This window comes from Panicum virgatum, chromosome 3K (assembly GCF_016808335.1).
Source record: "Panicum virgatum strain AP13 chromosome 3K, P.virgatum_v5, whole genome shotgun sequence".
Lineage (NCBI taxonomy): Eukaryota > Viridiplantae > Streptophyta > Magnoliopsida > Poales > Poaceae > Panicum > Panicum virgatum.
The window spans coordinates 29023347-29049060 of record NC_053138.1 but is presented as its reverse complement, the minus strand read 5'-3'; the positions used below and the strand labels follow the sequence as shown (position 1 = coordinate 29049060).

At 49.2% G+C, this 25714-nt stretch overlaps 1 protein-coding gene across 2 annotated transcripts; it reads left to right on the top strand.

Annotated features, from left to right (window-relative positions):
• The first annotated feature begins 2503 nt into the window (after positions 1–2503).
• On the top strand, positions 2504–12921 carry LOC120698846 (AP2-like ethylene-responsive transcription factor SMOS1). Of its 2 annotated transcripts, none has more exons than XM_039982598.1 (10): positions 2504–2873; positions 3701–3783; positions 4540–4548; positions 4636–4724; positions 5755–5828; positions 5909–5959; positions 6260–6333; positions 6441–7008; positions 7102–7189; positions 12631–12921. In XM_039982598.1, the coding sequence occupies exons 1-9, from the start codon at positions 2644–2646 to the stop codon at positions 7151–7153; spliced, it is 1230 nt and encodes a 409-aa protein (XP_039838532.1). In that variant the 5' UTR covers positions 2504–2643; the 3' UTR covers positions 7154–7189; positions 12631–12921. The 2 variants fall into 2 exon arrangements, with proteins under 2 accessions (XP_039838532.1, XP_039838531.1); XM_039982597.1 differs by having other exon boundaries at positions 2507–2873; positions 6441–7012; positions 7103–7189.
• Positions 12922–25714: the final 12793 nt, after the last annotated feature.

Below are 25714 nucleotides of genomic sequence, written 5' to 3'. Positions count from 1 at the left end.
AGCAGCCGCGGCGGCCTTGAAATTTAATCTAATCTCAACTGCCGATGACTTCGTTTCATGCGTACGTGTTTTTGATATATTTAATCCTAGGTATTTAGTATTAATTTGGTAATGGTACGAAACGTACGTACTGCCTCCTGTGTTGATTATTACTGCTCCTGGTTTTCGACCGTGCATTGTTGTGACCGTTGGGTGTATCATCACGAGAAGCATGCATGCGTGTAGTAGTGTACGAGCCTGCACGAGTTGCTTCTCGCGTCAGCTGCAACGTCTACGGTGACTCGGAATCTCTGTGTTCTGCCTCGTCCTCCGTGCAGTGTCTCGTTCTGATCCGGAGCACGTGCGTCTCGTCATAATTTGGTCGGTATGATAGTGGTCGTCTCTCGGGTTCTTTAATTTGTCTCTCCTTCTGTCTACTAGGATTTAGCGCGTAAGTTTACTTTTGTGGAGGGACGGGCACAAAGCATAGGAGATACATCTTCTGGAAACTTTATCGGATGCTTTTAATGTGCACTACTACAAAACTGGTGGATCGTTAGTGGCTTCTATGTTTGGATTAGCTGGAGCTAATGGTTAGCTAGAATTAGTTTGGTGGAGATAAATAGTTGACTAGTACTCTCTCTATTCCACAATGGAATATAGATACGCTTAGATTTTTCCCAAGTTAAACCCTTAAACCTTGACTATTATATTGGCAGCAATTTAGCAAAACATCATGAAAACTGATAACATAAAATTGATATTAGTTAATTCTCATGAACCAATATCATAACATCTAACCTTTTCTATTTTAAAGTAACTATTTTTAAGGTATTATAGATCAAAGATGAACATGTTTGACTTTGAACTGTCTAAACGTAACAATATTTATATTTTGGGATGGCAGTTGTAGTGGTTAGTTGTCTAGTTGAGAGTTAGCTAGGCCCATTTGAATGATTTAAAGTTAAATTTTGCTAAATAGCTCTATTCAAGGGTGGAGCTAGGCGGGCCACCCAATGCCTAGGGCCAGGGCCACTCCATGAGCCCACTATGCAGGCTGGACTAGCAGCTTTCTTGTTACATTACACTACAACGTGGAAGAAAGGGGCTGACGACTAGGGCCATGGGCCTAGTGGCCCCGCGCACTCAACCACTAACTCTATTTAGGTGCATCCAAACAGACCCTAAACTATGTTTTTCAATTTCAAGTTACACTTTACTGTTTCAGTTTGCCTGATAATTGTGCATGCAAGCCCTAATTTAGTCCACATTTTGCGAAATAGACTATTTTGAGTTGTAGCAAGTGAGGAGAATGCTTTTCATAAGGCGAACTAGCAAGTGCTCTGTCTATAAATATTAAGAAAATGTAGTTTGACATTCAATTACTAATTCGCTATACTAAATCAAAGTCGGACAAATTGAATTTGTATGGCTTGGTGTTTGAGCTATGGCACACACCACACTTTTGGCGGCATGTGACGTGACCTACGCATTATAGATGCAATTTCTAACTAATTCCTGCTGAAGATACGAATGGCAATGCCATTTAGGTCAGTTAATTAAATACCCTGCTCTAAGTGAAAAGAAAAGAAATACATTGACTGCTGCCTGCTACACCTTTACTACTACGCAGTAGTATATACTCACTCTGTTCCAAATTATAGGTCGTTTGACTTTTTTGATACCAAATTTGAAGAACTATAAAGCAAGTTACAACAAAAGAAGTGATATTCTGTACAAATTTTTGAATAAAACGAGTGGTCAAACTTAAAATTAAAAAAGTCAAACAACCTATAATTTGGAACGGAGGGAGTACTATCCAATTTTATAGTCCTATTTCTGAAATTGAGTTAGTTTCTTTTGATAGTTTTATTTGGGTTGATATTTTGGAAATAGCATGGATGACCCTCAATTCGTGTAAAGTAATTTATTTTGAAAAAAGATTGATCTATGTATATGATAATATCAAAAATAAGAAGTTATAAATAATAAGATGATAAGTGAGATGTATTTTGTTATAATTATACCGAGATGAAATTCGACTCTTACCAAATACTTAAAAGAACAGAGAGAGTGCGTGGATACTGCACGTCTGCACCTCGAGATGCTCCGGGACACCGGGCAGCTAGATGACGACACGACCTCAGCCCCTCTGTTCGGCTCGGCCAGACACCACCGCGCCCGGAACTCGCGTCGAGTCCGGCCTGACTCCACTCGAGGCACCAGACCTTTCTCGAGGAAACGACGACGGGCCGAGCCGATCCGATCCCCCGTTGCCATGTCGTCGCTTCCGGGGCCCAAACCCCATCACAAGCGCGCGCAACCCATCCCGTCCATCCATCACTGCCGCCGCATCCTCGGATTCCCCTGCGCCCCCGCCCGCCTGTCTCCCCCCGTGCCGGCCCACTGGGCTCCACGCGTCCCTATCGCCCCGGCCCCCGCGGCCCCACCCCACCCCGGTTCCACGGCAGCCGACGCCCCCCCCCCCCCGCCCCGTCGCCCTCCCCCATTTCAAATCCCACCACCACCACCCACGCCGCCCCCAAACGGTCACCCGTCACGCACGCTTCGCTGCGCCGCGCACACCGGCGGACCCCCTCGCCGTCGAGCCGGCGCGGCCACCGCCCCGACCGACCATCCGATCCGGCAGGCGGAGGGCGCGGCATGGCCTCCCCCAACCCCGACGCCGCGGCGGGGCTGCAGTCCGTGGCCGCGGCGGGGGCAGGGGAGGGCGGCTCGTCCTCGTCGCTCGGCGCCGTCGCGGCCGGGGAGCAGGCGCCCAGGAGGGTCCTGGCCGTGCGGAAGGAGCGCGTGTGCACGGCCAAGGAGCGCATCAGCCGCATGCCGCCCTGCGCCGCCGGGAAGCGGAGCTCCATCTACCGCGGGGTCACCCGGTACCCCCTGCCCCCGCCCCGTCTTCTTCCTCTCCGTCTCCGTGGCGCTATTGCTACCGACTGGGAGATTAGGCAGTTGCTAATCGTCTGCGCGCACTTCGATCGAATGGCTCCTTGGTTGAACCTCCCGTGCTAAATCCTCCCGTCTGGGACTGCCATGTTGTTCCGGCGATTCGGGATCTACTGTTTGCTCGCGATTCCAATAGCGCCCTAGCTCCGGTGGCTGGAAGTGAGGCGATCTCACGTCCTCGAGGAGCTTGACTCGTCGAGCTAAGCTCGCTTGACAGCGTTGACCACCGATCTTAGTCAGTATGCAGTCTCGATTAATTTTGGCATCCACGGGCACATCGGATTTCGGCATGGTTGTGGTTCAATGCTGTTTTGTTTCACTGTTCATATTGCCTAGGGTTACTTAACCACGTTTAAGACATCGAATGGGATCTGTGATGGACTGGTGGTGCTTGTGGTTTTGCAGAGGGCTTTTGTGGTCGTGTCGAAATGGTCTCCTTCTCCTACTCTGCTGCTGTTGACTGTTGTTGCATGGGTTCTTAGTCAATGTAATATATAGAAGTTTGAATTCTTCTGAAGCAATTTCGGTCAGGCTTGCCGAATCGAATATTTCTTCTGATTCTCGCCATTGAAATATTTATGTAATTATGTGTTAGCTATGTTTGCTGCTGCTACCAGCAATTTTAGCAGCCACCTTCCTCTACTAATACTTCTGTTCTGTCATGACTGGTATAAATGAAACTTTTATCACCTTTTCTCTGTTGCTTGCTATGTTTGTAAATATTGATATTGAACTGAACTTGATGACTCCTCAATAGGCATAGGTGGACTGGTCGATACGAGGCTCACCTCTGGGACAAAAGCACGTGGAACCAGAATCAGAACAAAAAGGGGAAACAAGGTATGCATGGATTTCCAATACAGAGTTGTGGCAGTTGTTCGTGTTCTTGAAATTCTGAACATATTGGAACTGGAAGATATGCATTCTTGTTTCTTACAACTTGATTACATTGAATAGATAGTTTGGTTGGATTTATGTTGAGATCAGGTTTAAACAGATTAATCTTCTGTGAACTAGTAACTTCTCCCTAATATCATACATTTTGGTTGCATGTACCGTGTAGTCAAAATTTTAATACTTTCCTATTGATATCTTCTTGAATATTGTGTTCGAACATTTAAATGATCCGAGCACATTTTCCTCTGGTTCTATAATATTGCAGTTTGCTTACATTTTATAAATTAACCTGGCAGAGTCAAACCTCAAACCTACATCTTGGAGACCTTGCCATGTCCAAAACGACATTTCTTTTGGTGACAGAAAGTAGTCTTTTTTTTTCTATCTAACACTTGACATCAAACATGCTTTCCACCTTTCCCGCAGCAGTGTGAATCAATTGGGTTGTTAGAGAATAATGATTATTCTTGCATTATGCCATAATCACTGCAAGACATGGATGGAAGTAAAGAACTATGCCTGCTGCGGTTTCCGAGTTCCTACCATTTGTCTGTTTTATTTCATATCTTTGGAAAATGCATAACTGTATGTACTTAGAAATATGATTTTCCTTCTAATATTTATTGCTGTCTCATTAATCTGATTTGATGGAATTGTTTCTTTTGCATGGAAAACAACATCACTCAATTGCTATTGCAGTATATTTAGGTAAGTGGCATACTGGTGTTAACTTAATTTGCAGAGTTGCTATGTTTTTTTTCTTAATTATTATCTTTTCTGTGTGCAATAACATAGGTGCATATGATGATGAAGAGGCAGCAGCAAGGGCCTATGACCTTGCTGCATTAAAATACTGGGGAGCTGGAACACAAATTAATTTTCCAGTAAGCCATTTACACTTGTGCTCTAAACTGATTGTCAATCTTGTTCTTGAATTGCTATAAAGTTCTCCCACTTTACATTAAGATCAGTTTTTCGCATTAGAAATTGTTTAATTCGGGAAGCACATTGTGGCTCAACTACATTTTGTGAGGTACAAATACTCTTTATTTGTTTCCAACATTGAGCAATGAGCATATATGTGAAGAAATTGTAACAAAGCTATTGAGCAACATAGTTCTGTACTTTCAAAGTGGAGTTTCAGACTTATCAGATTTAAGATGTGTCTGGATCATGATTGTTGGCTTATTGCCGTCATTTTTCCTTTATTTTAAATTCAATAAAAGTGTGGTGCTTGTATATCATGCTTGCACTAAGGTACTTGCTGTACTCCTTTAATATTCACATAACAGACAAGAAATACACTTCCCAACCTAAAAAAGTAAGAGTGGCAGGAGAAGAGCCTCTCTTGGACTTTGCTTTTAGAAGAAGCCTAGACACAGCCGGTCTAGAAAAACGAAGGCTGCCCGCCCAAGCGGCGCTCAGCAGTTAAAGATAGTCTGCACAGCCGGGGTCCTTTTCTTGTGCAGAACCCAGGGTTGAGCCCTGGTCTGGGGCATCCCACTGATGTGCCCAATCACGCACTACAAGCGCGTCTGCAACTCTTCCCGACCTATACTTCAATTCTTATACATAAAATTCTATCATTTATTGTAAAATGGTATTCAAAAATGGATGTTTGCATATTATAGTTGCACAACTGCAGATGAGTGGATTGTCTTCTTTTTCCATGATTCAAGTTGCTGGACTGGATGCTAAGAATGTTCAATAACAAATGTCTTCTGTAGAGTGTGAGAACAAATGTATTGACACATATAGTTGCTTCATTTGAGACTTGCATATGTTGATGCAGATGAATTTCCAATGTAGAGTGTTATGCTTATTTTTGTTCCATGCTTTTTTTTGTTACAGTAATTAATTGAAGTTATGCTATCTTTTTTCAGACTTATGTTCATTATATGTTTACTTATTTAGGTCTCTGACTATGCAAGAGACCTTGAAGAAATGCAGATGATCTCCAAGGAGGACTATCTCGTGTCTCTTAGGAGGTATATTTGTGCATTTCTGTTTTACTGTATAGATTACTTTATTCTGATTGGGCACTGACCAGAAGATCCATGCATTGCAGAAAGAGCAGTGCCTTCTCCAGGGGGTTGCCAAAATATCGTGGGCTTCCTAGGTATGTGTCAGCAATGGAGATCCTATCCATAGTTGAAACTGCCTTTTTTATTCTAACCCTGATTAAAAAAGTTACAGATGGTACCTCTTTTTATTAGAAGATTTGACCTGACTCCTAGAAATATATCTTTATTTTATATATCATAAAGGAAAAAAGCCCAGATAATAAAGTTACTACCAACTCCAATGCCCAAATTTATCCTAACTACCTTGTGCTTGAATTTCTTAGTACACTGTCACAACAGTAAGTTTAGTGAAGTCTGAATATCGAAAATTAACACTGGTGCGCATCATCATGCAGGCAACTGCATAATTCCAGATGGGATACGTCTTTGGGACATTTACTTGGGAATGACTACTTGAACCTTAGTTGTGGTCAGTCTGTGAAGATTTCTACTCTGTTCTTTCTAGTTGTCAAACTCTAATAGAAACTCCTATAAGATTGTGTGACTAATGTTTTTAATTACTTTTTGAAACTACAGGTAAGGATATCATGTTGGATGGAAAATTTGCTGGAAGCTTTGCCTTGGAGAGAAAAATTGATCTTACAAATTACATTCGGTGGTGGCTACCCAAGAAGACAAGGCAGTCAGATACATCAAAAGCAGAAGAGATTGCTGATGAAGTCCGAGCTATTGAAAGTTCAATGCAACAGACTGAACCATATAAGCTGCCCTCTCTTGGCCTCTGTTCTGCTTCAAAGCCCTCTTCAGCAGGCTTATCAGCATGTAGTATATTATCTCAGTCTGATGCCTTCAAAAGCTTCATGGAGAGGTCTACAAAATTATCTGAAGAATGTACCCTCAGCAAAGAAATTGTTGAAGGAAAGGCTGTTGCCTCAGCACCTGCTACTGGACATGATACAGCAGCAGTTAATATTAACATGAATGAGCTGCTAGTGCAAAGAGCTACTTACTCAATGGCCCCTGTTATGCCTACACCAATGAAGAGTACCTGGAGCCCCGTCGATCCTTCTGTTGACCCACTTTTTTGGAGCAACTTTGTCTTGCCATCTAGTCAACCTGTAACAATGGCGACAATAACAACAACAACGGTTTGTTCCTCTCCCCAATAACCTAGATAAACTATTGAAAGATTTTTCTTTTTCTGCCTTTTTGTGAATCTGACCATTGATTTACGACAGTTTGCAAAGAATGAGGTAAGTTCAAGTGATCCATTCCAGAGCCAAGAGTGACCGCACATGATTACTGCAGCACGATATGTTGGACTGGTAAGTACAGACTATAGAATCTTATAGTACTTCATGTTTCCATTTCTTTTTAATTAAGTTTGGTTTTACATTTTCTATTTTTATGTAACCACCAAATTGGGGTGAATGGAGCAGAAAGGGAAACTCCATAAATCTATGAACTGTTTGAATTGTATTTTCATAAGAACATATAAGTAGCATAAAAGATTTTTCCCCCTCGAAAGTTAAGAACAATTATTCTTCCTTTCAAAAACTGGTGTTGTTTGTTCAAGTAAATGATAGTGTAGGAGAGAATAATGGCTTGTATTCCTCCAACCCTAGAAGGGTGGGTATATATAGATCCTATACATGGGCCTCTAGATGGGCCTCTATACACATGGGCTCAATATACTCCAACACCCTCCCGCAGTCTGAACTACCGGCGCAGCGGTGTTCAAGACTAGACAACAAGAAAGCTAACACCCCCCCGCAGTCTGAACTACCGACGCAGCGGTGTTCAAGACTGGACAAGAAGAGAGTACACAGGGGAAATACCCCCCCGCAGCCACAACTAGCCACCGGCTACGTTGAGGCTGGATCCAAACTCTGAGAAGATCGAGGAGGGCAGCCCCTTGGTGAAGATGTCAGCAAACTGGGAGATAGTCGTGATATGGAGTACCCGAACATCGCCGATTGTGACCCTGTCGCGCACGAAGTGTAGGTCGATCTCCACGTGCTTCGTCCGCTGATGCTGGACGGGGTTGGTGGAGAGATACACGGCGCTGACGTTGTCGCAGTAGACGAGCGTGCTCTTGGCGAGCGGGCTGTGGAGCTCCGCCAAGAGCTGTTGTAGCCAGGACGCCTCCGCCACGCCGTTAGCAACAGCCCGGTACTCCGCCTCGGCACTGGAGCGGGAGACGACCGACTGCCGCTTGGACGACCAGGAGACCAGGTTGCCGCCTAGGAAGACGGCGTAGCCGGAAGTGCAGCGACGAGTGTCCGGGCAGCCAGCCCAGTCAGCGTCGGTGTAGACCACCAGCTCATCAGAGGACGAGCGGTGAAGCACCAGGCCGAGGTCCACAGTGCCACGGACGTACCGGAGGAGACGCTTCAGCGCAGCAAGGTGTGACTCCCGGGGATCATGCATATGGAGACAGACCCGCTGAACAGCGTAGGCGAGGTCCGGCCTGGTGAAGGTGAGGTACTGCAAAGCGCCGGCCAGACTCCGGTAGGCAGTAGGATCAGCCACCGTATCACCCAGATCAGCAGACAGCTTTGCCTGAGTGTCAACAGGAGTGGAGCAAGGCTTGTAATCAGTCATCCCAGCCCGCTCCAGAATATCGAGTGCGTACTGCCGCTGGTGAAGGAGAAGACCAGACGGGCGAGGCTCCACAGTGACGCCCAAGAAGTGGTGGAGCTGACCGAGATCCTTCATAGCGAACTCCTGCTGCAGAGAGGATATGACACTCTGAAGCAACTGCTGACTGGATGCTGTAAGCACAATATCATCGACATAGAGCAGCAGATATGCAGCCTCATCCCCACGGCGGTAGACGAAGAGAGACGTGTCAGACTTGGCCTCGGTGAACCCCAATGTCAGCATGAACGTGGCGAACCGAGAGTACCAAGCCCGAGGAGCCTGCTTTAGTCCATAGAGAGACTTGTTGAGCCGGCAGACCATATCCGGACGACTCGAGTCCACAAAACCCGCTGGCTGAGAGCAGTAGACAGTCTCTGAGAGAGTGCCGTGAAGAAACACATTCTTCACGTCCAGCTGGTGCACAGGCTAGGAGCGCGAGAGCGCAAGCGAGAGGACCGTGCGCACCGTAGCGGGCTTCACGACTGGGCTGACGGTCTCATCATAGTCCACACCAGGGCGCTGAGTGAACCCCCGGAGAACCCAGCGAGCCTTGTAGCGCTCAAGTGTGCCATCAGCCCGATGCTTATGCGTCCAGATCCACTTGCCAGTCACCACATTGCAACCCGACGGACGCGGCACGAGGTCCCACGTCTGGTTGGCAAGAAGAGCCGCGTACTCCTCTTCCATCGCGCGACGCCAGTGAGGATCCGCCAAGGCGTCGCGGACAGAGGAGGGTACTAGAGAGACCCGCGGCTCTCCCTCGGTGGCGGAGAGAGTCGCGGCCTAAGACGCCATCCGCCGAGTCACCATGGGATGGGTATGTCGAGGATCCCGATGGATGACCGGCGGGTGGCACACCTCCGGCTCGGCTCGAGAGGGAGCCGAAAGAGGCGGCGACGGCGACGGTTCCGGTGTCGGTGTCGCAGGAGCCTCCGGAGCAGGAGGCGGCACCGGTGTCGGCGCCGAACGACGCCGGTACACCTGCACCGGCTCAGCGTACCGCTGCGGCGCCGGGGTCGGCGCCGAGCGACGCCGGTACACCTGCACCGGCTAAGCGTACCGCGCAGGTGCAGGGGAAGGCACCGGGGCCGCGCGTGGCGCAGCGGGAGACACCGGGTCCGTGCGCGGCACAACCGGAGGTCCGGGGGCCGCGCGTGGCGCGACCACGGGCACCGGGGCTGCGCTCGGCGCAGCAGGGATCACCGGAAATGGTGCCAGCGTGCCGGGAAAACATGCAGGTAAAGGACAGACATGTAACGGTGTCTGAACCACCGGGTCGGGGTCAGGAGAAGGTGTAGAGGAGGTAGAATAGGGGAAATCCGACTCGTCAAAGACGACGTGTCGTGAGATCAGAACGCGGCGAGAGGTGAGGTCAAAGCATCGGTACCCCTTGTGGTCAGGGGAGTACCCGAGGAACACACAACGAGTCGAGCGGGGCGCCAGCTTGTGAGAAGCGGTGGCGGAGGTGTTAGGGTAACACGCACACCTGAAGACCCGAAGGTGGTCGTAGCGAGGAGGGGTACCGAAGAGAGCGTGGTTTGGAGTAGGAGCAGGAGAAGCAGTGGACGGAAGGCGGTTGAGCAGGTAGGTGGCGGTGTGGAGGCTCTCAGCCCAGAAGTGCGGCGGCAGAGAAGCCTGGATCAGAAGGGTGTGCACGACGTCGTTCGTCGTGCGAATCATCCGCTCAGCCTTGCCGTTCTGAGGAGAGGTATACGAACAAGACATATGCAGCTGAACACCCCGAGACAGGAAGAAGGAACGGGAGGTGGAGTTGTCAAACTCCCGCCCGTTGTCACATTGGACGGCCTTAACGGTGAGGCCGAACTGAGTGGACACCGAGACAAAGAAGTGGAGGAGGGTGGGGAAGGTCTCAGACTTGGCGCGCAAAGGAAACGTCCAAGAGTAGTGCGAGAAGTCGTCGACCACCACCAGATAGTACTTATAACCAGAAAGGCTAAGTACAGGTGAGGTCCACAGGTCACAGTGAATAAGGTCAAATGCATGCGTCGCATGCGAAGAAGAAGAGGAAAAAGGGAGCCGAACATGACGACCGAGCTGACACGCATGGCAGAGGGGCTCAGCAGGAGCCCTAGTACCAGGAACATCAGTACTACGACTGAGCTGAGTCAGAACGTCGCGGCCAGGGTGACCAAGACGGCGGTGCCAGGTGGTGGAAGACGGCATCGTAGCAAAAGCGGCAGACCAAGACGGCCAGGGCAAAGAAGAAGACGAGAGTGGTGCAGCGGAAGAAGGAAGGCGAAGGGTGTAAAGGGGCCCCGTGCTGTCACACCGGAGTAGCGGACGCCGGGAGGCCGAATCCTTTACAGTGAGGCCAGAAGAATCAAACTCGATGGAACAAGAATTGTCAGCTGTAAACTGACGAATGGAAAGAAAGTTATGAACCATCTGACGAGCAACAAGGACATTGGGAAGACGAAAAGAGCCAGGAGCAGAACCCACGGCGGTGACAGGAAGGCAAGACCCGTCACCAACCATGATGGAAGAAGGACAAGAGGGGTGTGGGGGTCGGAAAGAAGAGAGGATACCAGCATGTGGGGTGGTGTGGAAGGAGGCACCCGAGTCGGCGATCCACTCGGCGCAGACCGGCGGCGTCCGCCCCATGGCGCTGAAGGACTACGCCAGTGCGGCCTGGTCCCACCCCCCAGGCCAAGTCGGCTGCTGGCTAGGTGGAGCGGGCGGTGTCCAGAATGACGCGAACAGGGGAGCAGCAGTGCGCGTGCGTGGCGGGCGCGACGGCAGCCACAAAGGCGACGGCGGTGGCCAGGTCTGCGGGCGCGACGGCCTGAGCCTGCGCGGCATGCGCGGCGGCCATGAGTCTGCGCCCGCGGCCGGGGAGGTCGGGCTGCACTTGCAGCGCCTGCTGCAGGGGAGGAGGCAGCTGGGCGTCAGCAGAGCTCAGCGCCTGCTGCAAGGTAGGCGGCAGCTGGGCGGCGGCGGCGGCCGGCCTAGGCCCGGCACCCGTGCCAGCTGCTGCAGCGGCGGCGGCGACGGGCTGCAGGGCGGCAGAGGAGGGGGTGCACGGTAGCAGGGCGACGGCAGGGGCCGCGACCCCGCGGCAGGGGCGCACCAGGAAGGGGTGGGCGGACCAGCGCCCCAACGGCCTGCGCCCGCCGCGCCAGGGGTCTGCGCGCCCGATCCAGAGGCAAGGGCGCGGCGCCCACGGCTGGTGGAGCAGCGGATCCGGCGAGGCCCGCGCCCGCGCCGGCCAGGACCGAGCCGGCGGCGGCTGCCAGTGCGACGGCGCGGGGCGGCCGCACAGAGCCCGCGCCGGCGCCCACGGCCGCGCCGACCCCTGCGCCAGCAAGAACGGCGGGAAGGGCGGCGGCAGCGCCGGCCTGGGGCCACGGCCACGCCGCGCCTGAAGCAGGGGATGCGGCGGCGGCACCCAGGGGCCCCGGCCGCGCCAGGCCAGGAGCAGGGGATGTAGCGCCGAGGGAGGGGGCGCCGGGAGCAGAGGTCAGGGGAGGGAAAGAAGAGAAGGGAAGGAGGGGCGGCGCATGGTGCCGGCGGCGGCGGCTGCAGCCAGAGGAAGAGAGGAAGAGGGAGAAAGCTAGCTGATACCATGTAGGAGAGAATAATGGCTTGTATTCCTCCAACTCTAGAAGGGTGGGTATATATAGATCCTATACATGTGCCTCTAGATGGGCCTCTATACACATGTGCTCAATATACTCCAACAGATACGTCATTAACATTATATTGCTTTAAAATTTGTTAAAATTATCACACTGCAGAATGATTTAACATTTATTTTTTCTGCATGTTATCTGCATTTTAACTTTGATCAATGCATGATGTTAGAGTCATTCACATAGAGATGAGCACTATTATGTGTAACCTGTGGCATTATGCATGATAAAAAATATGCTTACACAGATTTCACTAGGAAATTTGTAATGTGTTTGCAGTAGCTGTAGGTTACTACCAAAATTGATAGGTACAAAGCACACAAAAAAAAATTAGATAGATAACCATCATAAAAAAACAACATAGTGATACATTGGAAAAACCAAATTAGAATGAATAATATGTCCCCTACCCTTAGCTTCTTTATATTCTTCTGTATTAGATAAAATTTTTGGACATTTCAATTCATGAACAGGTCAATGCCAACATTCTGTGCTTCAGCTGGATTCATTTTGCCCAGCTTTTGATGTCAACTTGTGAGCAATACTCCTTGTGTATCCATACTTCATAGGACATGAATAGATAGCAAGACAAGTGCAAGCATAGTTATGTAATATACAGTGGCTAGTTCCCTGAAAGTGAGATTTAGTTGTAGAGCTGTTTGTACATATTGCGGTGATTGTTTCAGCTAAGTCTCAACAGATTTGAGAAAGAGATCCAACAAAATGATGCAGCTTTAATGCTAAATTAGTTATTTTTGTACACATTTCCAAGTTCTGATTGAAACGGTATGCTTGCATGATCCCATGGACAACTTCCTTTGCAAAAAAGACTATTATGTTTAGGATATATAATGTTTAGGGAGTAGTTTAAAGTTGCAAGAATGAAGAACAGGACTAGGCATCGTTATCTATTGGAACAGAATAGCAGTCATCAGTGGTTTCAGTGAGATTTCGAACAAATAATTTCATGTTTCAATTTTTTATAGGTTTGAGAGTGGTTTCATCCCCACGTCCAAATATAGATGTTTTAAGGAAAAAAGAATAGTTGCCGAGCCTTGTTATTAGGTTTGGAGATTTGAGCTAAACTGCTGCCACTTTGCCACCCAAAATATTTCTTAGCACTTCTCTGGACTGAGGACCAAACGTGCACTTGGTTGGAATTGAAAGCAATAATAAGTTGGATTTAAAACATGAAGTAAGGTTTCAGCTCGGGCTGAGTAATAATTAAAAAGGGCTAATTGGATTCATGCCATTGTAATTTGCACAGTTTTGAAAAAGATACCGCTACTATTTGATATTTGGAACCATGCCATTTTAATTTCAGCTTTGTTGGAAATGTCGCTACAATTTGAATGGTATTCACAGTTGAGCGTCTTTAAGAACACAAGGACTAGTATTACACTGTCAAACATCGCATCTGAGAATGTAATCTGGAGCTTATATTACTTAAAAGTATTCTAGATGGAATATCCTAAAGTTCCTTGTAGAGCTCGAGCTTTTTCTTCCTTCGAATCTGCTAAACTTCGCTCGTGTGATTCACTGATTCTCGCTCCCTCAAAGGGAGTGTCCACCTCACGATGTGTTTCAAGATTTGCTCTCCGGTCAATGTTTTTGCCCCCTTGGTGATGATAAACTTCTCCGACAACTTTGGGGTTAGGGTGTTGGTTAGGGGACCTGAAATTCACCATGTCCTGGACATTGACACTGACTGTGTCGGCGGCTCGAGAAAAGTTCGATTTAGCAAAACCGGAGACTTGCTGGAGTCGAGCAAGCAGGGTAGAAATGGTGCTGCTGTGAAATCATGTAACATCCCGTTGAGGGTAGGAATTTAGCCTGAAAAGTTCCCTTTCTTGATTAGCCCGGCATCTAATCTCTGAAATCCAGTCTGGGCAAACAAGCAGCTTCAGTTTGCAAGCATGAACTGGCGAATCGTTTAGTGAGTGATCAAAGGGCAGTAGTGGCCGTCAGTCTCGCAAATCAGAGAGATGAGACGAGGAATCCATGCGGCGAGTTCAATTCATCCTCGCTGCCATAATTTTGCGAGTTAGTATCGCGCGCTGGATTGCTTTCCAAAAAAATGTATCGCTCTCAGATGCCTCAGCCTTCACCGAGAGTCCGAACCGGCTGCATCCACCGATGGCCGGTTGGCGCCATGCACGCCGCGCTGGGGGTCGGAGTCCGAGTTCGACTCGGTGTCTGGCGGTGGCCGTCGAGCGCCATAAACATGACTCGCGGCTCTCCATGCTTCAGACATTCCATCTCAATTCGCCGGCCGAAGAAGGAAAGTCATCTCCTCGTCTTCCGCGCATTCTCTGCTCCGACGAAGAAGATGGGCAAGAGGACTCTGGCCATGGTGGTCTACGACCCCGCCGCCGCCGCCGCCCAGCAGCGCGACGCCAAGCGGGCGCGGGCGCGGCCGTCGGCGGACGCCGGCGCTGTGGTCCCGTACGACGTGCAGCCCATAGACGCCGTCCCCCTGAAGGCCATTGCACCCCGGCTGCCCCGGTTGGCGCCGGCGCTCGCCATCCCGGAGGAGCCGCCGTGCCTGCGCAGGCACATCCTCCCGGCGCTGGGGCTCCGGGACGACCTGCCAATGCGCTTCATCGACCGGAAGCGCGTGACGGGCACCGACCTCGACGCGCACCAGAACCGGTTCCGCATCCCGTCCGGCGGCGCACTGGGCCGCCTCCGCCCGATCCTGACCCCCGACGAGCTCGACGCCGCCAGCCTGCTCCACGACCCAGCCCCAAGGCCGAGGCGGCAACACCAACACGAGCCGTCGGAGCTGGAAAACGTCGCCGCCGACGACGACGGTGAGGCCGAGCGTCAGCGGCAGGGGCAGACGGGAAGGAGGAAGAGGCAGGGGAGGAGGCACGGCGGGCTGCCCGTGCGGTTCGTGGACCTCGCCGCCGGCGCCAGCGGGGAGCTGCTGCTGTCGCGGTGGGAAAGCACCGCCGGCACGGTCGTCAAGGACTCAAGGGGGAAGGCTACATGGGCTTCGTCCGCCGGTGCAGCTTCAGGGAGGACGACGCCGTCGAGATCTGGGGCTTCAAGCCGCGCGCGGTCCGGCTCTTCGGCGCGGCCGTGTGCGACGAGAGCCACCTGCATCTTCTCGTCGTTAAGAGAGGTGGCTCGCAGCAGCAGTGCCTCTACTGCCCCCGCCAGGAGTGAAGGCGAACCGCGAACCGGCCCATCAAGACGCTGGTAGACAAATTGCCAGGACAGGACATGCCTAGTAAGATAGGACTATAGGAATAGTTTCTTCATTATGTAAATTTTAAACTTATCCAGTTAATTATCTCATTGTTTGAATGTATGCGATTAAGCACCGTAGCATCGAGCCATGTATATTTTCTAAGTTCTAACCGGGAAAAGTCAAGATTACTCCTCTCTATCGTTAAAGTCTGGATAACCTCCAAACTATTTCTTAGTTTATTTTACCCTAAACTATATCGCTCGATTCAAATTACTTCATAATAAGATTTATCTTTTTTATGTATCCATGCACAAGCAAAATTTTGAGTTAAATTTTTGCAGGATGATAACAGACATAATAACATATTTTAGAAAAATATATGTCAAAGTCTAGATGACCTCCAAACTATATGTTTTAGTTCAAATTACCCCAAAACTATATCGCTTGATTCAAATTATCCTTTAATAAGATTTATCTTTTTATTTATCCATGCACAAGTGAAATTTTGCGTTAAAATTTTGCAGGATGATAACAGACATCATAACATATTTTAGTAATATATGTCAAGAGTTTTTATCATTACTATGATAAGGTATGGTTTTTAATAATAACTTAACCCTTATGGTACAAAATTATAGAAAAATAATAAAAAAAATTTTAAGACAATTTAAAATTATCTTTATTCTTGAAGTTACTAATTTACTACGAAATTTTTGCATTGCAATCTTGCATTCGCATTCTCACGTTGGTTATGCATGTGAAAGCAATGCCTGTTAAGATATAGCAATATAGTTGCGGCATGATTTCATTCCTCATGATGTGTGGGTAAAAGTGAAATCACGCATTGCATTGCACTTTTTATATTGTCATTATGAAGCAGTTTTGTGGAGTACTTATTCTTCTTGCTACTTGAAATTATAAATTGATTTATTTTGTTCATGAAACCGTTTGCCTGTTGAGGTTTAAACCTCACATGTTTTCCCCCCTCCACATGTTCTTGACTTGGAGGAAGCTTCACTGGATGGGAGTAGCGGCACATGTGCACGCACATACTTCTATATGCATATGTTTTGATGCATATGTTGTAATAATAGTGTTTGGGTGAATCTCTACCTTTTGATTCATCTAAATAATTTATTTGTTGCTTCTGCTTGCACATTGTTTTGCTCTTTCTTGTTGTGTTTTATGTGTGCTTGTTTTAGCTGCAGTGTCGTGTGTAGTAGTGCTCTAGAATGTTGCTGTTATTATGAGGTATTACAATTTTTGCAGCTTCCTTGGTGATTTTTTTTATCACATAGTCATCCAAGCACCGGATCATTATCTCTAGGTCAAGCACCAGGGTAGAGCACTACTGTGTCACGAATGCAATGTTGGAATGCTTACTGTATACCTTGGAACGCAATGCATCATCGACGTACTGAACATATTTAACTTGATGTCAACTTTGTCCGAGAAATGTCGTCGTTGCTAAACCTAGGGTTCGATCCCCAAATATACTATCAAGTCAAGTAGTTCATGAATATCTTCAAAAGGGGGCCACTGACGGCAAATAGATGGTGAATTGTGGTCATCAACCTTAAAAATTAAGGATACTTTTTTTTTCGACTGTGAACCCGAATATTATTAGGAGCCTAGGATATCAATGAAATAACCTACACCTCTACCATTTTTTAAAAAAAGTTTGCAGGAGCATTGCTATGTCATTTAAGATAGGAGGAGAAGCAAATCCGGGTTCTTATAGTGTCGACATTACATAAAAGGGATAAAACTCAAACTCTAGAAAGTTAAACATTAAACATAAAAGATAACCTAGGACTGCCACAGGCCATCCTTCTTCGGTTAACCTCATTCTGATCTCTTGCATTACTTCATGTGGTGACCCAAATTTCTGATCAAACATATGATGATTCCTCTACTTCCAAATGTTCCAAGCAGAGTGGATCATCATTGTTGCTTTTAGCTTTCTTGTTTTCTTTCGAAGCTGCGCAAGTTCCTTCTCCCACCAATCCACGATCCGCCAACCTTGTGCTGGTTTGCCCACTAGTTGCTTTGTGTCCAATCTTCCATCTTGCTCCAGACTTGTTGTGCAAAGGAGCAGTTTAATATGAAGTGAGATGTTGTTTCCTAATTGCAGAGAGAGGGTAGATCAGATTGCAAAGCCACTGTCTGGCCATTTATTTTCTCGAACAGACAGGAGAGCTGCGTATCTTTGTATTAAGAAGAAGAAATAGTTCAATTACAAGAAAACAAAACCATCTGGATCAGAATTGGATTGGTAAAACCAAGTTAACACCACAAACCAAGTTAACACCCAAATGCGACTTCGACTGAAAGAACTATAAGATCATAAGAACTGTGCATTATATACAGATTTTGCCGTGTAGGTCATCCACCTCCAAACAATACCGTCAGGTGCATTGGAAAGTTGCACTTCCTGCACCATATCTCGCAGCTCAACAAAGCTTGCCATTTCATCTGCTATGTGCATCCTCCACAAATCCCGCATCCGCCCTGTTTGGTTTGTCTAGAATTCTAGAAAACACAACTTTGACCATTAATTATGAGAGTTATATAAAGGCAATTTACAAAATCAACTCCAGAACCCCTGCGCTAGGAACCCTGACAAATCTAATGAGTCCTTTGACCGCATAATTAGAGGTTGCGTCACTGTAGCCCATCATTGATTAATTACCGTCATTAGATTCGTCGTTGACGGTGGGTGAGTACCGTAAGCAGGGATTCGTGGGAACCCCGTTTAGAGATTCGGCCAGAGGTGTAACACGCAGTGAGAGCTCCCTCGAGGGAAGTGGTGAGACAGTGATTTTTAGATAGGTTCAGGCCACCCATAGGCGTAATACCCTACGTCCTGTGAGCTTGTTATCTGATCATTGCCGTGTCTGTTCGGCCTCGCTTTGCTCTTTGGGGACCTTGCTATTTAATTTATAGAATACAAACTATATTGAGAATATCCTTTCTTCTGGCGTGAACGCCCCCGCGTCGGGTGCGGGCGCCGTCCATCAACTTGCCCTGCTTCCTGTCAGCCGAGCGATCATCCGGTCGAGCCCACCGCAGGACACCCGGGGTGCGTCCCGAGTCGCTGTGGGATGTCCCGGGGTGGCTTCCTCCAGACTCGGTGGGTCCGCCTTTCGCTCGGGGTGACCTAGGTCAACCCCGGCTAGGCGGCCGGGTTGGATGGAGAGTTACCGTGACGGGACGTGCGGTAAATGGAGGCGGATCCCAGCCACCGTCCATTTAACCCTGATGTGACGCGGCTCAGAGATAAGCCTATCCAGCCGGCTCTCCGCGTTCTGAGCGCATAGTTCTCCCGTAATCATGGTGTTTTTACGAGGAAGCCGCGCCCCTCCTTGGGCCTCGCGCAAGCTACGGCGGCGCGGCGCAGTAATCTTTGGTATCACCCGTACGGTAAAATATTTTCTACCGGGCGGGTGTACGTCTTCGTCGAGAAGGTAAAGGATTTTCCTGGGCTTCCGTGGGCGGCCCGAGCTCTGGTCCAGCCCGGACGTGCGTGGGGTCCGTTAGAGGGGCCCGCCTAGCCTGCTTGGGCTCCTGCTGGAGCGGACGGTCGGTTCGCCGCCCTCCTGCGTACTTTCCTTAGGGAGTGGGCCCCCCGATCCCATCACGCTGATAGTCGTGAAAAGTTACACCCATCCGCGTAGAGGTTTTGTAAATAGACTTCATTTGCTACTCAATGCATGCAAGATTTTCTTTTAAAATTGGGTTTTCTAGAACGAACCAAACGGGGCTCAATTCTGCTGATGTAATTCCTCTTTAACTGTCTTAATTCTTCCTCCATGCCGGATAGTAAAGATCGGGGAAGAGATTCATTGGCGCTTGGCTATTTAACCATGACAATTGTCAGAAACTTGCTTTGGCCCTATCTCCCACCGTCACCACTGTGCTCACTCTGAACATCTGTTAATCAGTTGTCTTGACTGGTGGTTCAGTGCCCACCCAAGATTTATCTGGTGCTGTCCATCGAAACCACAACCATCTCAAACGTTACCTCTCTACCGTATTACCCACCAAGACAGCCGAGCTTACAGAACAACAGAGCTGCGAGCCCGAACTCCACAAAATCAAAAGGAGTTAAATGCCATCCACGAAATCGGACACGGAACTGTTTCAAAGAGAGGCACAACTGGGCTACAAGATTTTTTAAAAAATGGGTCGGACACGGATGCCTCGTCCACTTCCGAGACGAACTACTGCGGGAGCCGACGGCCACCACGCGCCGAGGTCGGGTCGGACTGCGAGTTCGACTCGGTGTCGAATGGCGCCGCCGAGCTCTGTATAAACAGAAAGGCCAGCGCGGCTCCTTCTTCCTCCATCCCTCACACATTCCATCATCCCAACTCGCCGCGACGTCGTCGTCCATCCAACAATTCCGATCCCTCTGCCATCGTCGCGCAAGGAGAGAGAGCCAACTCGCCGCCATCTTCGCGCGCGCGTTCCTGCAGAGAAGATGGGCAAGAGGTGCCTCGCGATGGTGCTCTACGACGGCTCCGCCGCCGCCAACGCCAAGGCGGCGGGCTCGGAGCCCATAGACGCCGTCCCCCTGAACGCCATCGCGCCGCGGCGCAGGAGGCTGCGCCTGCGGCGGCCGCTGCCGGCGGCGCCCGTCCACCGGGAGGCGCCGCCGTGCCTGCGCGCGCACATCCTCCCGGCGCTGGGGCTCCGGGACGCCGCCGAGGTGCGCTTCATCCACGAGAAGCGCGTGACGAGCACCGACCTCGACCCGCACCAGAACCGGTTCCGCATCCCGACCGACGGCGCCCTGCGCCGCCTCCGCCCGCTCCTGACCCTCGACGAGCTCGACGCCGCCAACCTGCTCTACGACCCGGCGGCCGCGGCGGCGCAGCACCAGGAGCCCGAGCCCGAGCCGGGGAAGAAGAGGAGGAAGCGGCAGGGGATGGTGCACGGCGGGCTGCCCGTGAGGCTGGTGGACCTCGCCGCCGGCGCCAGCGGGGAGCTACTGCTGTCGCGGTGGTCGAGCAGCCACGGCACGATCGTCAAGGGGAGCGGGTACATGGACTACGTCCGGCGGTGCAGCTTCAAGGAGAACGACGTCGTGGAGATCTGGGCGTTCAAGCAGCGCGAGTTCCGGCTCCTCGGCAAGACCATCTTCCACGGGAGCGCTCTGCACGTCCTCGTCGTCAAGAGAGACGACGCTAGGCAGCATGGCTGCCGCTACTGCTGCACCCCCGCGCCCGCCCGCTGTCTGGAGTGATCGAACGCTAATGGATTGATCAACGATCATGACGACGCCACTGACACTTGCAAGGACAAGATTTAGATATATAGTTTCTTAGGGCCCGTTTAGTTCCCAAAAATTTTCACCCCCCTTTAAACACATGTATGAAGCACTAAATGTAATTAAATAACAAAACTAATTACACAGTTTGGATGTACATGACGAGACGAATCTTTTAAGCCTAATTAGTGTATGATTAGCCATAAGTGCTATAGTAACCAACATGTGCTAATGATGCGGTCAAAGGCCTCAAAAGATTCGTCTCGCGGTTTCCAAGTGAGTTCTGAAATTAGTTTTTTAATTAGTGTCCGAAAAATCCTCCCGACATCTGGTCAAAGGGATGATGTGACAACAAAAAATTTTTGGTTTTGCAACTAAACTCGCCCTTAATGTAGTTGGAGAAGACGGCCTGCTCAAATTTGATTTGTAACCTTTTTTCTTTTTGTTACGGTCTTCTTTGTACTATTTCTTGTTTTGCTTAATGGAAGTCAGTCAGATATAAGACGATATATAGGGTTTGGTTAAAAAAAAATCAGTATGCATCTATAACTTCTATCTCAATCAATTGAAAGCAAATAATAAGACACAAACCAAGCCTTTGCAACAGGTGGAGTCGCTTCACACTCGACTATATCATCAGTTTGCCGCAACGAGTGTGAAGGTAACCACGGTGTTTTGGATATGTTATTTTTTAAGTAAATTGTTTTATTATGATCGCCTAAACAATCGAGAAAGGTAATGCTGTGCCCTCGCTAGCGCTGGCAAATTGGAGTGGCTACAAGCTCAGCAACAACACACTTGACAACCGTTCTCTCTTCCCTCATAAGACGAGCGCAATGCTGATATCGTCGCATCTGTCCAATGTTTCGAAATTAGAAAACCAACAGTTTCTAACCTGAACATTTATTAATAAATTAAATTTTGATTGCACCACTGCATTTATTATAATAAAATTCTAAAACGAAACCTTGCTTTGAATATGTTTGGATGCTATTTAAAAAAAAACATTTTTTATTAATTGAAGCTAGAATCTTTTATCGTATCCCAAAGAAAAATTCTAAAACTTCAAATGGAATGAAAATATTAGTGGGAGAAAACATTGGTTAAGTGGGACAAAAAATTATACATCTCAAACTAATCATACAAAATCATTGTATAAAAAAGTTTGTTCATGCTCCTATCCTACCTTTTTAATTGAAAAATGGCAAAAAATTATTTACATGGAAAAAAACTCTATGTACTAGTAAAAAATCATGCAAGCTAGTGGAGAAAAGATTGTACATCTAGTCTATTCGAGAAGGTTATTGAACTGGGAAAAAAATTGTTCAAGTGTAACACAATATATACGGCTAAACGAACAAACATGGACCAAATGACACAAAAAGCTGCATTATTTGATTGCGAGTATGGATGAATTCGATCCACAACCAGATCCACTTCACTAATAATTAGAAAAGGAGAAAGGACGTAGTTTGTTGGAGGCGTTCTTGTCAGGTGGGTAATGCAAGCAGATAATGTTTCCACTTTGATACACGAATTTTTACATTTTGCTAAAATCAGTGGAAAAGTCCATTTTTGCCTTCCTAATAATTTGTCATTTGCTACACTAACACCTCTTTTGTAGAAGCTAGAAAAGGTGTTATAGAAGGTAATTATTTTCCACTGATTTTATTAGGAGACGTAAAAACCAAAAGCCAAAAGCATGCTCAAACATTTTTGGGAACTACCTTTTGAAATGCCATGGCGTTAACACGGGCATCCTTACTAGTTAAATGAGTAAGACACCACTTAGCACACCCATTGGGACTGCCCTTAGGGCTGTTTAGTTCGCGAAAAGAAAATTTTTAGGTGTCACATTCACTACCGGAAAACCGATAGTTGCCGAGTGTCTGGGTCTTTGCCGAGTGCCAGACCACGGGCACTCGGCAAAGATGTGGTTTGCCGAGTGCCAGGCCGCGGAAAACTCGCCAAAAATCTGGCACACGGCATGCCCGGGCGTTGCCGAATGCAGGCCCTCGGCAAATCAAGGCACTCGGCAACGTGGCTCCTTTGCCGAGTGCTGGTCGGGCGGCACTCGGCAAAGCCCGAGCACATGCCCAGCACGCGGGCGGCGGTGCGCCGCCCGCCAGGGGGGCTGGCGGTGTCAACTTTTTGCCGAGTGCCTCCAACTAGCACTCGGCAAAGGTGAAATATTGCCGAGTGTCTCCAGCTGGCACTCGGCAAAGTAGAAACGTTGCCGAGTGCTGGTGCCCAGGCACTCGGCAAACTTGGTTAAAAAAAATTTTGGGCCTTCAAATTTTTTTGGTCTCCACTTAAATTTGATAATGTAATTCCTAGTAACATAAAATAATTTTATTGATTTGTTTACTATTTTTCTTTAATTTTTTTGTTTGCCGGGAATAATCCGTCGAAGTAAATTTAAAATTAGAAGTGGGTCCAAATTTTGAAATCAATGAATGGAAATTTGATATTTATGTACCTGAATCAAAACTGATGCCGTATGCGCGAAAGAACTTAAAAGTTGAAGCATCTTTATCAAGAAACTTGATCACAAGCGTGTGCACGGACGTTCGGAAAAAACCAAAAAATAGCATGCAATGTCTGAAAATCATGGGAATTGTTTAAATATCTTGGTTTCATGCGAGGATAGAGTGGAAAAAAATTGACAGCGTTTCGAACACGTGACAATGTACGCCACTTATAAGCCGGAGAATCTCCGAAGAAGTTTCGGAGAGATGTGTAGCATCCGGTTGGATTTGTGGTTGAAACGAAAGTCGCATATGATTTTCAATGTGAAACTTTTTATATAGAGAAATAACTACAAAACATGTGTCTTGTGAAATAATTTTTGAATTTGTGAAAACATGTGTAACCGGCACTCGGCAAAGCCAATGAATCCGGTAGTGATTGGATGTTTGACCGGATGTCGAAAAGGATTTTCGGACACGAATGAAAAAACTAATTTCAGAACTCGCTTGAAAACCGTGAGACGAATCTTTTGAGCCTTGAGCCTAATTAATCTGTCATTAGCACATGTGGATTACTGTAGCACTTACGGCTAATTATGAACTAATTAAGTTCAAAAGATTCGTCTCGCAATTTTCTCCCTAACTGTATAATTAGTTTTTTATTTTATCTATATTTAGTACTTCATGCATGTGTCCAAAGTTTCGATGTGATGTTTTGGGAAAAATTTTTGGAGAACTAAACTGGCTCTAGTAGTTAATTAGACCTACCAACAAGATTTTCGATGTGAAATTTTCCACTATTCCTGCGTTGTACTAAACATCACTGTCGTCAATTCACATTGGATCGCCCATATGTACAAAAAATGCACATTGGATCATTCCATAATCATCCAAGACCACCGTAGTACCGTTTTATGTGTGAAACAAAAACAGTCAAGGAGGAGAGCGCAACCAAAAGGAGCCCACGACTGTAGCCTGTGGGTCCCACACCTAGATATTTAGCTGTCCACGTCTTTCCTCGCCGCGCGCGAGAGCCCCAAACAGCGGACAGGCTGCCGAACTTGCAAACCTTCTAAGGTATGGATGGCAACGGGTACAAATTACCCGCGTGCCCGCGGGCATAAACCCACTAGGGTGAGGATTTGGGTTTGGATTTGTGCCCACGGGTACGGGTGCGGGCTTGTATTTAAACCCAGCGGGTAAAGTTTCGCGGGTTTGAAAAAATTGTACCCGTGCCCGCTCTACCCGTAAACCCGCAACATGAACTGACATGTGGACCCCGTATACAAGTATATAAGCAAGCACTTCTAGGGTTTGCCCTCATTCCATCCCATCCCGACCTCCCGTTCCCCAGACCCCAGCCGCCGCCACCCCACCGCGAGTCCCCGACCCCGACGTCGATGGCCCGACGCAGCGATGCCTCGTGCCCCATCTCTGCCGGTCCGCCCTCGTCTCCAGCTCGTCGAACCCGCCTGGAGCTTCAGCAGCCACCGACCCGCGGCATCCCGCCGGCCGCCGCACCCCGCCTGGAGCTCGAGGGGCCGCCGACCCCCGGCCTCCCAGCTGTCGCCACGCCCCGTCTGGAGCTCGAGCGATCCCTACCCGCGGCCTCCCGCCGGCCACCGCGCCCCGCCTGGGGCCCATGGGGCTGCCGACCCGCGGCCGGCCGCTGCGCCGCGCGCACCGTTTAGAGCCCGAGCGGCCGCCGGCTCGCCGCCTCCCGCCTCCCGCCTCCTGAAGCCCGTCGCCGACTTGCCCCTCGCCAGATCTGCTCCAGCAGATCTTGGCGGGCGGGCGGGCGTGCTCGCGGGTACACGGCACCCGCGGGTCACAGGCGCGGGCACAGTTTGTTACCCGTGGCGGGTCGCGGGCGCGTGTACGGGTCTGAAAATGATCTGACGGGTGCGGGTCTGAACATCCTCTACCCGCGGGTAGTATGCCCGTTGCCATCCCTATTCTAAGGGCCCGTTCGGCTCGCTGATCAGCCAGCGATGGCTGGTACAGCTGTGGCTACAGTATCAGCATATTATATGTGACTATGAGTAATCGAATCTCTATCGGAAGTATCTGCTACAGTAACCATCCGTTGCAGTACATAGCCTCTTACGAAATCATCCGCTACAGTATCAGCCGTGGCTTATCAGCCAACCTAACATGCTGTAGAGGCGCCAGCACACGTACCCAGGCTCCAGGAGAGTCGTGACCCGAGGGGACTAGCCCGATCGTGGGCGGAGGCTATTCCTCGCGCGCGCTATTGGAGTTGGAGCTATCGCAGATGGGAGGGCGGCGCTCACTGTAGGTGGGCCCGCGCACTGTGCATCTTCAATCTTGAGCTTGCGATGGTGGTTGGCGCCGCCGGCGAGGGGTGGGAGGTGAGCGGGGTGGCTGGCGGCGGCTGGGGTGGTGGCGGGAGGCGGCGGAGCTTTAGGTTCCGGGTTGCTGGAGGTAGGGCAAGCTCCATGGCCGCCGGACCTAGAGGAGAGGGCCGGGGGGAGGGGGGCGGTGGCCCGGCCGGCGGAGGGTGTGGCGGCGCGGGAGTGCCGCTGGCCGGGCGGGGCAGGACAACCGGTGGGCGGTGCCGGCGGCGGGGGCAAAGAGAAGGCGGCGCGGCGGTGGCGAGC

Bases quoted from the DNA above. Each gene is read 5' to 3' on its own strand.
- LOC120698846 (XM_039982597.1), top strand. From the start codon at position 2,644: ATGGCCTCCCCCAACCCCGACGCCGCGGCGGGGCTGCAGTCCGTGGCC. The intron at 4,725-5,754 runs GTAAGCCATTTA...TTACTTATTTAG, and splicing joins GAACACAAATTAATTTTCCA to GTCTCTGACTATGCAAGAGA. The intron at 6,334-6,440 runs GTCAGTCTGTGA...TTGAAACTACAG, and splicing joins CTACTTGAACCTTAGTTGTG to GTAAGGATATCATGTTGGAT.